The 13,625-nt window shown below is 44.1% G+C and overlaps 1 protein-coding gene across 4 annotated transcripts in view; it reads right to left on the bottom strand.

Annotated features, from left to right (window-relative positions):
* Positions 1 to 13,625, bottom strand: part of PDGFA (platelet derived growth factor subunit A) — a 25,628-nt gene that overhangs the window by 11,715 nt on the left and 288 nt on the right. For all 4 annotated transcript variants that reach the window (XR_003096285.1, XR_003096287.1, XM_025215816.1 and 1 more), the window contains exons 2-4: positions 7,417 to 7,588; positions 5,364 to 5,468; positions 2,920 to 3,107 (exon numbers count right to left, since the gene is read on the bottom strand). Coding sequence is in view for 2 of the 4 variants with exons in the window: in XM_025215816.1 (XP_025071601.1) it covers positions 2,920 to 3,107; positions 5,364 to 5,468; positions 7,417 to 7,510 (387 nt within the window). In the remaining 2 variants the exon portion in view is untranslated. The remainder of the gene's footprint in view (positions 1 to 2,919; positions 3,108 to 5,363; positions 5,469 to 7,416; positions 7,589 to 13,625) is intronic.

Genomic DNA, 13,625 nt, shown 5'->3' on the forward strand with positions numbered 1-13,625 from the left:
CGCGTGGCTTTCCTCTGCGCTCTTTCCAGAGGAGATGTGTCCAATGTAGGTGTTCTGTTGTCATATAGGCAAAAGTGCTTCTCACACCCTTTCTTTCCCTGACCTGCCTCTTACAGGGCCCTGTGTAGTGGTGCCGTGGTAAACTTGCTACCCTCCACAACATGGGTTCAAGACCCTGGTCTGGCTTGGTTGTGTCCCCTTCCCTAATCTACCTGTTGGAGAATGGACATCATAAGAAGGAACTTACCATGGTCTTTCATCAAACCAAGACTAAAGGGCCATATGACAAATATTAAAGCTATCAGCTCCAGAAGCACCTCAAGTGCAATAGGAGCCTGCATCACCTTTTTGAGAAGGCACAGCTTATGCCCTGCTATACTGACGTTGTGCCAGATCAACTGGTTCGTGTAAGGGTGGACAAAGGTCATAGCACCCAATTATCCCTCTAGCTAGCATCACCAGAAGCACTGGCTAAGAGCTCCAGCTCAGCCCTGCTGCACTTGTGATCTGATCTGAGGCTCGCTGGAGTCTGCAGGAGTCTTTCCATTGGCTTCAACAGTCTTTGCATCAAGATCAAGAGGAAAGGGATGTCCCTGACTCTGTACCCACCTGCACTGCAGCTCCACATCCTACTACTAACCGTTGATATTTGGGTAAGATATTATTTTGTCCGCTGTGGCCCTCAGGGGTATCCAGAAACATCCTTTGCTTTGCCTTGTTAGATAATATGCCTTCAAACCCACTGCCTGACTTTTCTGGGCAGACATGTTGGCAGTGTGAATAGGCTTGCTATGATCTCACCACCTTGTAAATTAAAAGAGGGTGGGCGGGGGGAAGCCTTTTCAATGTTAATCAAAAGAAAGCTTTTATATAGTCTGACATGATGGAAAAACCGAGAGCTCTCCACTGCATTCCAGGAATATCCCAGACAGCCCCTCCAACCAATTCCTCCTACCTTTCCTGTGACCCTCGCACTGGGCTTGCTCAAGCATCACACACACACACACACACACACACACACACACACACAAAGTCATTCAGCTCTCAATGTGTTCTTGCCAAAAGGCTCATAAAACAATTAATTATATCAAAGGCTACAAGAGGATCTGACTCTGAAGGAAATAAATATGGATTTTGTTCAAGGATGGCTGGTGTGATGGCGGGGTCAGCCTGCAACCTCTACAATAAGCATCCTGTTCCTGTTTGACCTCTTGTCCTTTCTATTTAATTACTGTTTGGAGCAGGGGAACTGTCTTGAAGCTTTCTGAACCACTGGCTGATGGGTGTATCTGTCACCGGCACTTACGCAGCCCTAGAAATCAACTTCTCAGATGATCATCCTTATAGTTTGCATGCTAATAAATGAGTGCAAGTCCAAAAAGGCCACTGCTGTACCACTGAATGAGATGCCAAGTTACATGGGGGGCAGCAAGACAGGTAACATCCCCGACAGTAACATTAAAACATCCTAACAGAAGCATCAATTCAAGTTCTGCCCCTGGCTTAGGATCCTATGCAGGAGGAGAGTGGCTGTAGCAAATGCCACTCAACTTCTTCCGCACCCTGTATGTTGGAAAGGCAGAAGACAAGAGCCAGGCTGTGGTGTAGACAAGCTACCTGGAGTTCTCATCAGGCAGCACAATTCTTTGTTGAGCATTTGCATTTACATTACTATCCCTTTGCACCATGTTAATGCATTAGTGGAAGGATCTGAGCCCACAAAACAGGTGGAAGCAGGACTGGGCCCACAGATCATAGCACTGGGCTTGCCAGTGGTGGTGTTTTACTCCTGGTTCAGGAGGTAGTTTCATTTTAAGCCACTATTTTAAATGACTTAAATTTCTCCAGCTGGTTGTCAGCCCAGTGATCAATGTAACAGCCCCATATTTTTCTTTTTCTAACTTAATTATGTCTGCAACCAGTTTCAACATCCACAAGTGAATAGCATGCAAGTGTATCAGGTAATTTATTTTTGGAAAAGCTGAGAAAATCTCTTCAGATATTTGCCATCTTATCAGAGCCGGAAGGGTTTTTCAGCCATTAAGAAAATAAATAAAACTGCCCACATTTTTGGGTGTGTTCAGATACCTTATAACTGGCTCAGACATCACACTTTGCATTTGGAAGGCATGAAGGTTAAATAAATGAGTCTGCAGCACCTCTTACGACTCCTCAGCAAGACACAGTGCCTGCTACAGTCCATTTATTTTACTGGGCAAATTCACTTAGAAGGATGTTTATTAAAAATAGAAGTCAACTTTACTATTTGTAAGAAATGGGGCAACAGGTGAATAATGGGGCCAATAAATGGGATTCTGTTGTCCCTTATGCTGGTGCAAGTCTACAGACTTAATCAGGTCCCCTGATTTACACCGATGTGAAAGCAACATGACTATAATAAATACTTCATGAAATATTTAATGGAAAACTGTGGCAACGAGAAAAGGATTTTGCCTAATGAGTTAATAAAGCATGATGCCCTTGAGTCTCTTGCCCCCAGAGACAAGATCATTTGAAACACATTTTTTTCAGATCAAAAGTGTTATGTTGTCACATATAAAAGCCCCAGTTTTAAGCTGCATAATATTTAATTAAGGAAATAATATTCTGTACAGTGGATTGTACAATCCCATGCCCCTTGAGTCAGCCTCTCTTCTGAAATGCTAGTTCTGTGCTGTGACAGATCCTGGGAAAGCTCCAATGAGAACTATTTTTGCTAAGATTTTTTTGTTAAACACCACCCAAAAACAAAATGGTGTCCACGACAATCAACTCTACAAGCAATATTTTCTGTTAAGCAGATATGAAGAAAAGCATCTGCTAATAGCAGAGGAGAACATATTTGATTGACTGTCTGAAGCACCAATCTTCTTACAGCAAGAGATGCCCTCTGCACCTGTGCAGTCACCATGTCCTCACCTTGACACTTCTGTGATGTATCCGTGATGGCTGGCATTTCACACTGCTGGTGTTGCAACAGCCAGTGCAACGTTTCACCTCCACGCATGGTGGCCATATCAGGAAATTGGCAGAGGTGGGATCAATCTGACTCCGAGGAATCTCGTATATAACAGTTCTTGTTTTGCAGACAGCAGGGATGGCTTCCTCTACAAACACAAGAATTCACACCTCCAGGTGAACAGCTGCTCTCGCTTTAGAGCACAGATACTTTTGCTATGAACATACGAGACTGAATCCCAACCAGGTGGCCTGCTTTAATGATCAGCCTTGGTGCTGGGCTTGGGGAGGCTGCCACCCTTGACTTCCTATCATACTGAGCACATTACCCCAGAGTAAAGCCTGAGCGGCTCTGCACAACCAGACCATGAAATAGGGACCTACCGGCTCAAGTTCCCATGCAGTTCAGAGCATCCGCACTTAAATGGAAATGCTGGCTATTAAAAAGTGGCAGTAGGCAAGGACAGTCTGAAACCTTCCCTGTTGTAGCAGTTCCCGATCGATAGGGATTGGTCTGTTTTGCAGAATCAGGGCCGTAACAGGCATGTATGTGTCATGCAACCGCACACCAATTGTCTCTATAACGTCTATGATAAACCTGATTTCTGAAGCAATCTTTCAGACCCGCAGCTTCAGCTCCAGTAACTGCCAAACCTCCTTTGTCCATCATCACAAGTGTCATCGTTTCTCAATAAAGCTGATGAACCAGTACACAAGTGGATGTGAACAAACCATTGGAAAAGTAAGAGCAAACCAGCTACTCCATTCTGTGTTCAACTAAGTACGTTATTCTGCCAGATCTCAATCTACAGCAACTAAATACTTCCTAAGAAAGGAGAAGTGCTGACAGACAAGTGTACATTTCAGACTCTCCAGGGCTCAGAGTTTTAGCTCTATATATTTGCTGTGCACTGAGCAATGGGCTGCACAACAGCATGCTAAAGCCTAGCTGCAGTTCACTAGCTACTCTCTGAAGCATCTGGGTGTCTCTTGCACCCTGGGGGGCGAGAAGGTAGGACTTCTTGAGAAGTGAGATTCTCAAGTACAGGACAAGAGGGTTCAGGAAGAAAAGATTTTGTTTCATTCACGGCAGTCCCTACTGGGCAATCTGGACAGCAAGAAGTTCTCTGAAGGCAGCTTGGTTTTTTACCCTTCTATTGAAGAAGCTATAACAGTTGGGGTCTTGTGAGGAAGGGAAGGAGTCAACGCTTGTACCTCTTTACTATCTTCAGGAGAAGTCTAAGGCAAAGAAAAGGTAGCTTGGTTTGAACCTGTAACTTGAAAGCCTAGTATCCCATCTGCAGTTGGCTTGATTTTGGACACGTTCCATTTTGGTGAGCAAGACACGTCCAAACATCTCTGTAGAGTGGGTGGATGTGACAACAACGGAGGATTTTTCTTCTTGGTCTCCAACGTTGCTGTTAACCTATGATAATAGAGGGCCTGATACTGCAAGATATTTGGCAATTCCTACAAGCTGTTGAGCATACTCAGTTCCCGTTGACTTTTAATGTGAGGAATCCAGCACCTTGCAGAAACGGGTGCCAAGTGCAGCAGACTGTTTCTAAACCACTGTTCTCTAGAGGCAGTCAGTGCGACAGGTGCGCTTGCCAATTTGCACTGCAAATCCAGGTGGATAGCATGTACTGTGCTATATATTGCATGTGGTCTCAGTCTAGAGTTAAAGTCTGCTGACTCCAAATTACCTACAGCACATAAGAATATGTATGGGTTCACAGATAGCTAGAATAGTCAAGCAGTTGAATCTAATCAGATGCAACAAGAGCTGCTTGCATAAAAATTCCATTTTCAAGGGAATTACCACCTGTTTCATTTTACATCTGTAAATTAGCATAGATTCCATTTGACATCCAGGCTTCTGTTTTGACACCATCATTAGTACTTATTAGGGAAAAAAATGCCTTGTAAACATGCCTGGCCCTCTATGTGGCGATGGAAATTAATGTCAAAGCACTTTGCTCTCTCAATTTTTTGGATAAACTGTTTTTGAAATAAAAAGTCAAGCTGTTTCCTTTTCTAGAGCTTCTGTACTGAAAACCCCACCAACTGTTGTTGTTTTTTTTTTTAAAGCCAGTTGCCGTAGTTGTTCCCGACACTATGAATTATACATTGAACATTGCCACATTTGCTAATAAGGGTCTGGCTTCTAACATGTCACAACTGGAAGGTGAATGTAAACCATTTATTCGTGCATGTCTCTCTAGGATGGATTACCAACCAGAAAGCGATTCAGATGCAACAAGTGATGAGGTCAATAGAAAAAGCAGAAACTATACACGGTCTTTTCCTTTGGATATGTTAGTTTTTCACAACAGTGCCCTAACATGACTGCCCGAAGGAGCCCCCATTATCTGGGTCTATAAGGACAACTAGCAGGTTCTTACCAATGCTTCTTTTTCTGCGAACAGGTACAGGGCGATTCTCTTGCGCATGTTTTGCTGCGTGAACGCTATGAGACCTCAAATTTGTTTCTGAAACTTCGTCATATCCTACAGCAGGGAACAAAATATTAAATCTTAACTGTGTCGTCAGTACGACGGTCTCTTTTATTCTGCTCCACAAACGTGAGGATAACGCTGTCATACACCCACTCTGAACCAACTCCTGCCATTAATTACAATCCCGTTAACTCGTGCCAATAGAGCTGCCAAGACATACGTCAGGGCAGAATTTCACATTCAATTTTGCTTATGAAGCAACATCATTTTATATTCAAACCTTCATTTTATTGAAAAAAGTAAATCTTGTACGTTGCATGAGAAAGCTGACCCTGACGCGAAACAGTTGCATTGTTCTTATGAAAGGCCTCAAAAACTTTTTAAAGCTGAAGGTCAGCGTAGAAATAAGAACAGTTCAATTCAGCTACACAGATAAACGTTTGCTTAAAAGTTACTCCTAGAGTCCTGGCAGAGTACGCCACTGGACGTCTACAATGCTGAATACACCGCCATAAGCCCCATAGTAAAATTACCACGCCTATAAACACTCTCTTGTCTGGCTTACGGGAAAGCGCATGGGCTAAGTTGAGAACAAACAGCAACTAGCCTGAGTTTCCTTTTAGTCTCTGCTGCAGAACAAATCCCTAGTGAAGTATCCTAACCTTTGGAGGGGCATCTGAAGCTACTGCAGACTCTGGGACTGCATCCAGGCTTGTCTTGTTCCCTAAATAAGCCTACCACATGGGTTCAAGGGCCATGAGAAAAAGCATAGATGGAAAACTTGGCATTTCGTTTATCATAAAAAAACACGAGAACGACTGCTCCGCTGTTTGGTTTTGTTAAGCGAATCGCTCCCGGTCAGGTCACATGCAGTGGGCTTTGGAAAGCTCTCTCGAGCACACACTGCAAGTGGGGGGGCGGGAAGAGATAAACAAGATACAGACTGAAAGGGAACTAGATCCCAGCACTTCAAAGCTCAGCTCCCAGTGCTCCGCTTCGCACAGTGCCCTCTGTGTCGTAATGGGATGTTTTACAGATTTTTACGGATGGCTCCCAGGAAAAATGCAATGTGCATAAATATGCAGAAGGATGGCACAGGCAAATCGGCTGCGCTTTCTGCTTGCTGAGAGTATGCAACGGTCTGCCATCTCCCACGGTTCTGCAGTCCTTTCTGCTTCCGCGTTTCGGGATGCATCCAGACGACAGTGGGACCTGTTTAACACTTGGCTATGTGAACAGTACGACTCGCACAAGGCTGCTCTACAAATAAACCAACTCCCTCCCCGCCCGTCTGAGGAATCACACTCAGCTCAGCACCTGCCTGCCACTTCGGGTGCAGGGTGAGACAGAAACCCAGAGGCCAGGTGCTGACTTAGAAGAACCACATGCTCTTGGGGATGTAATTTTCCCACCTGCCTCACCCTTTTAAATGGCATTGCCTTTAGAAGCAGGAAAAAGATTCAGCAGATAGTCCAAATGCAACCTCAAATGCACGTTACAATATAGCCAATCCTGCCTATTTTCTGAATCGGGGACAGGTCCTTGCCTGCTGTTCTCTGTCCGTCTGTCTAGGAATGTGTCCCCCCCCTATCTGAGCACCTTGCAATACTGAATGGATTTTATCCTCACAACACTCCTTCCTGGTGAAAAAATCCTAACCTCATTTTATAGACAGGAAACTCGTGGATTGGGTAGAAGAAGTGACTGACCCCAAATGACCCCAGATGTTGGGACTAAGCTTGGGTCTCCTGACTCCCACTCTGGTGCCACCAGACCATCCCTCCCACCCTAAATCAATTAAGTTAAGCTGATTTTCTCCACTCCTCCTGCCTGTCAGTGGAACGTCAAGGGCTCAGCAGAATCCAACCCTTATCGCTGATCTCCCTTGCAGAGCCTTAGTCTGTGCTTCTCCTCTCTACTTGAAGCAATACACTGGTTTTCAAAGAAAGCGACACAAACTGCTCAGGCCAAGAGCTTGAGTGCAGGTATTTCTGCTTACCTGCAAACAGTGTCTGTAAGGCTGTAAAACTGATAATCTGAGCCTCACTTCTTGGTGGGGGCAGCTGGCTGGGCTGAAAAGAACAATCACTCATGATACCCTGAGTCACAGGGGCTGATCGTGAATTGGCTGCATAAGCAAAACCCCCACAGAAGATAACTGATTTCAGGTTCTATGAAGAAAGCAAGATTGAGGAAAGTAATCTGCTACTGAATTAACAAGGAGCAATGGTCTCAAGCTGCAGCAAGAGAAGTTTAGATTTGATATTAGGAAAAAACTAAGGTGGTGAAGCATTGGAACAGGTCACCCAGAGAGGTGGTGGACTCTCCATCCATAGAGGTTTTTAAGACCCAGCTAGACAAAGTCTCGGTGGGATGATCTAGTTGGGGCTGGTCCTGCTTTGAGCAGGGGGTTGGACTAGATGACCTCCTGAGGTCCCTTCCAACCCCAACTTTCTGTGATTCTGCCACCCATATGTTAAGCCAGGTGCATGAATGACACATGCTCCCAGAGGCTGGGGAGGCATGGTGACTGCCCACAGGTGGTGTTGGCGCAGGGGGTGAGGGGTGGCGAGCACTGACTGGTGATCAGTGACCACCCGCAGATGCCACCGGCAGTGGCCAGCGGCAATTGGCAACTACCCGCAGACGCCACCAATGAGGGTAGGGGTGGCAAGCAGCGACGGCCCACAGACACCACCGACACATCTCCTGGGGGTGCACCGCTAATCTCATGGGGTGCACATGCACCCACGTGCACCCCCTACGCGTCGCCAATGACCAGGTGCTTGAGACTCCTTTAACCTTACTGCAGCATCATGTTCTAAGCAAAATATGCCAGGACCAAGGTGCCACTTGCAAAAAAAAGTGCAGGGCTCCACGTTTTAAGAAGGATGTTGGGAAGACAGAGAGTCCAGAGGTAGGCAACAACAGTGATAAAGGGGTGGCAGGCAAGTCAAATGAAGGAAGGTTGAGGGAACTAAGTATGTTTAGCTTGGAGGAAAAGGCCATTAAGGGGAGACATGACAGCAGTCTTCAAATATCTGAAAGCTTCCCATAAACAGGGAGGACACTTTCTCTCCTGCTGCAGAGGGCTGAATGAGAAGCAGTGGCTTTAAACTGTGGCCAAGTAGATTTCAATCAGATATCAAGAAAAACTTCCCTGCTGCTAGAATAGTGAGGCAGGGGAACAGCCTGCCCTGAGAAGCTGTGCTATCTCCTTCACTGGAGGTTTTTAAAAAGGCTGGATGAGCATGGGTCACGGATGACTTAGAAGCAGTATTCCTGCATTCGGACAGGGGTTGAACCAAAAGATCATTGAGCTGCTTTTGGCATACCAAGACAGATCACAGAGAATCATGAGACAGGCAGGCCATTATTTCACTAGCCCCTGTTCTATTGGATGTGATGCCATAAGAGTTACTAAAAAGAGAGCTGCCATGTTGCTCTGTCCTCCTAGGAGAAGGGACTGTAACACAAGCTCCAAAAAAAAAAACAGTGCACAAGTTCCATCAATGACTCAACATCATCAGTGTCTTTTCATAAGCATGTGTGTATTGTAAGATCACTTTTGCAGTGCTGAAGGCACTTGGCCCTATCCTGTATCCATTTCGGAACTTGGAACTTATTCCATTGCCCGCTGAAGCCAATGGAAAAATTCTCAGCCCTTTACACAGGATGCTGGATCGAGCCCTGAAATCAATAGGAGCTTTGTCTGCGAAGGACTCACAGAATCTGACCCCAACTAGTCTTGAATCCTTATTTATAACCAGAGGAAAAGATTTTTGACTGATTCAATGGATAAAACAATGGTGCTTTAACGATCAGGAAAAAAATAATCCTCCTGTTTGTTAAAGCAGCACGGAAACTAACACCGGATCTGCCAAAAGGTCTCCCAAACCAATGATGTCAGAAATTAAGACTATTTTCCCACCAGATATTAACCAATGGTATAGAACTGAGGATCTCCAAAACAGGCAGTGCCCTCGACTCCCAGGACAGTCAGGTGGAGTTACAGGGTTCCACCACCTTACTGGATCACGCCCTATGAGCAAAGTTTTACAGGGAAAGGAACGATTCTCAGTTTATTAATGTAGAAAAAATGTATGTCACTAAGTGACTGCTGAGGGTGCTGTGCTGAGCAAAATGAAGGCAGCTTTCTTCTTGGAAATGGGATAGGTCATTGAATTAAAAAAAAAAAGTCTTCATGGCAGCTGATCAAGTAATTTCTCTTTAATCTTTTATGCCCTGATGCACTGACAACATTTTGATGATGGGTAGAAAAACTCCAGCAATTAGCCTTGGTCAGTCCATTAATGTGGCTGAAATAGTTCTTTTTGTCTGACTGGCATCTTTCCATGGAGGTCAGGGAGTAGCTAACATACAACTCACAGAGCTCCTAAGACACTGCCAATATGTGATTGCTGCTCTCCTAAAAAAAGTATATGGAAAGTATCCTAAAAGAGACTACTTTTAGATAGTTCTAACATTACTATGACATCATTTTCCCATGCAGTTTTTGCTCAGGAGGTACAGTCCCAAACATATATGCACTATATACTTCCATTCTGCTAACTGGGTGCCATTTTGATGCATATCCCAGATGTAGAGGTCCAAAATCCTGGGTATCATGAACAATTTATGAAATCCCCAATGCATACTATTTTCAAATCCTGAAAAGAGAGAGGCAATAGCCATTACAGGCTCTCTTACAAATCAGTCATGCTCCCAACAAGCTCAAGGCAATGTCAATCTGTTTGATCATGTTTCTAGCCAACGTAATATTCAGACTCAGAGATCAATGGCATTACATTTGAAAACTTGGATCAATTAAGGAATTGAGATAGCACTATGCAAGAGGTCCTTTTACCTACATGTAACAGAGAAGAACAGCATTATAAAACTTTCTCAAACCATATTTCTTGCATCATTTGGGGGGAAAAGGAAAAGAGCAAAATACAGAGGGCCGCATGTCAAAAGCCCACCTGCTTCGTTGCTTCCAGGTGGCCTAACATAAGCTAATGCTTGCACCCTCGTCCATTTTTAATTTGGGACATTATCCAAAGGCCAGTGAAGTCAACAGGAGAGTTTAGTGGATTAGCTTGTTTGTGGTTTAATGACCTAACACAATTACTGCTCTTTCCAGGTGTGTTATTTTACAATATACTGTGTATATTGCAAAGCTGCTTCTGCTGGTTCATAGTCAAAGGCTATTCAATTCACAAATCTAAAGTGCTCCTCGTGGCGGTAGGACTAGAATGGCTTGGTTGGTGCTTTTGCTCCAAGTAAAACACACGTCAGCACGCATGTGCACAGAGAAGCAGCAGCCTTTCCAGGACAGGGGAAAGACTGTGCGATCGGGAGTCTCACTGTAGTCCAAGCAGCAGCAGGAGGCAAGTCGAATATGTGATGAAGTGAACTCTACCTCCCACAGGACAGAAGGGAGGGGAAAATGCGGAGAGCAAGACCCACTCTGCTAGCCAAGGAAATCTGAAAGGCAGCAAAAAGGAATTGCCTCTGTTTCAATGATTCATTCTCTTCACTGTTAGTAGTGAAGTCGTGGACTTTGAGTGCTAGAGCTGTTTACTTCCTGGGATCATGCCGGCTTTATATCTTAAATAGGTAAGGTCAGACTTTTCTCTTTCATGCTGTGAAACTCCACTCGGATCCAATGGATTTATACCGCTGCAACTTACAGGCCTGATCCTGTATCTGGCAGCACTCCTATTGCCTTCACTAGTTTGATTTGAGGAGGGAGTGCAGGATTGTGCTCCAAAAGAAGAATCTTGGCCTGGATTTTCTTTATTGAATAAATTGATAAGCATTATGTTGGATGCTGTTTTTCTTTAAGTAATACACCAGATGGTCTGGGGGTGTGGTTTCTAATTTTATGAAGGGGGTTATCCATCATCCTTGCACTACAATATAGAGTCAAAATCTGTCAGGATGCAGGAGCTGCCCACCACGACTTAACGAGACTTGTTTTGAAAGCATGTATATTTGCTTTGCTGCCAGAGAGAGAGAGAGAGAGAGAAATCGGCTGCTCCTCCCTTTGTTTCCCACCAATTCTGCCCCACTTCTCAGGAAAAGCAGAGATTTGCTGCATGAATGATCCTACAAACTCTTGCTCGGAAGAGTAATCCACGGTACTTGAGTTCCCCCCCTGAGTTTACGAGCCCTACTCACTCAGGAAAGGACTGGCACGAACATGCACTACAACGAGTAGTAGTAAAAACAACAAAAAAATGGAAACTGTCTTGTACAAATCCGTTAAAACTGCAGTTGTTACCTAACAGATGCATTATACTGCAAGAAAGGCAATCCTCCGCTTTCCGAAATATTTTCTTTGCAGCACTAGCTATCAGATATCTGACTTTTTTTCCTCTAGCTCAAGCTAATCTTACAATGCTCTAAACAGGCCCAAGCCTTTATTGCCAAAGGAGACTAGCTGAATCCAGTTTTTTAATTGATTGTATTTTTATGGCAATAAGAAGTCAGGGGAGTAAGGATTACTTATGAAAGTAAAACTTGCCAGACTGATATATTTAAGCATAAATTGAGATAGCCATTGACTCTGTTCCCAGTAGGGATCAATATTGCAACTACTACTTAGAAGAGGGCTTTGCAAGGACTAATCGCAGGAGGAACATGGCAAGACTGGACCTTTCCATTTTATTTTTAATTCTATAAAACAATAATTTTTCACATTCAGATTTTAAAGGACATTTGTTTCCTGCTTCTCTGCCACTTGCTGCACCAGTGCATTGCAGTAAAGGGCCAGAATGAAATAATTATTTACCTAGTGGCGAACAGCAAGCATGAACAAAATTCAGTTCGTTTCCTACAATAATCTTCTCTGATCTGCCACCTTCTCTAATTTATTCAACTGGCACACCATTACTTGTCAGTTTGCCTCTAGACACGGAACCGTGTGAACTTTTGCTTTCGTCGTAAGTGGTATTTAAAAATGAAGCACTTGTTTGTTATGCTGAAGTATCCGGACATACTATATTCTGGGAGGTACAAAATACTGCCTCAAAGATACCGGAAATAGAGAATAGGGAAAATTCCCCCCCCCTTTTTTCTCCAGCAGCCAACATACAAATTTCTTGGGCCCTGGTGCACGTGCACGGTACAGACTGCAGTTTACAGCAGGCTAATATGCATTACGCACATTCAATTCAGGGTTTTGTCCCTGCCTGAAAGCTTCCTTAATCCCAACTTCTGTTTCTAAAAGTATCAACCCAATGCATATCAAGCTAGTAATTAGTAATGAGCCTTTATGGCAAAGTACCCTGAAAGACAGGAGCATTTGAATTTTCACTGTAATGAGACACCAGTTACAACATAATTACATAAAAATTAAGAGCTCTATCAGTAAGCTATGTTTCCCATACATTTCTGTTCACTAATACTTCACCTAACAAGAAGGCAAGTGAGTCAATCAAGACCTGGTAGCAGTGAATGATAATGATTTAAACAGCACATATTTCAGGAAAAAAAATGCATAGCATAAGATTTTTTTTTTTAAAGGAGATGCCCCATACCGCTGTGAGCAAGACTCCTTGATTTTTCTCACAAAAGACATGGCTCTACCAAAGATGCTGTTTCCTCCTTCCACAAACTAACAGAAGGAACCACCAAAAGCAAAGGGCAACAACCCAACCTTCATGACACCCATTCAATGCTGCCATGATGCTGAGATCTTTATACCACGGGGTAGAGCACTGGTGAACTGCACATTCTCCCTCCATTGCTTTGCACGCTTAACCAGGCAGAAAATAACCTTGTGCTATTTTCCTTTGAATAAGGGCGGTATTTGTCAAGGGTAAGCACCCGAGGAAGGGTCCTGGTTAAGATCAGAATGGACAGTTTATTTTCCTTTTAATAAACCCCAGGTCTTGAAAGAGACATGACTTCATTCATAAACATTGTTTCAAATATCTCAAATGCCTCTAGGACAGTAGTTTATAGAGAGCCAAGCCGGAGAAGAACAACAAGAAAGGTTCGGGAAATTCTTCTTTGCTGAGAAATTAAGAGGTCTGGAGCTATAAAGGTCAGGGAGTTAAAACTCAAAGAGTTTCTTTCACCATCTGCTTGTTTGACTCCTGAGCCTGACCTGGGAGTGGATTCTTGTCTGGAGGTAACTGAGGAATTGCTGCCCTTGGTCTGCATCTCTCCCAGCCCTGGTTTGGCTGGAGGGGGAGGGGG

Source organism: Alligator sinensis, unplaced genomic scaffold, assembly GCF_000455745.1.
Source record: "Alligator sinensis unplaced genomic scaffold, ASM45574v1 scaffold1084_1, whole genome shotgun sequence".
In the NCBI taxonomy this organism is placed as follows: domain Eukaryota; kingdom Metazoa; phylum Chordata; order Crocodylia; family Alligatoridae; genus Alligator; species Alligator sinensis.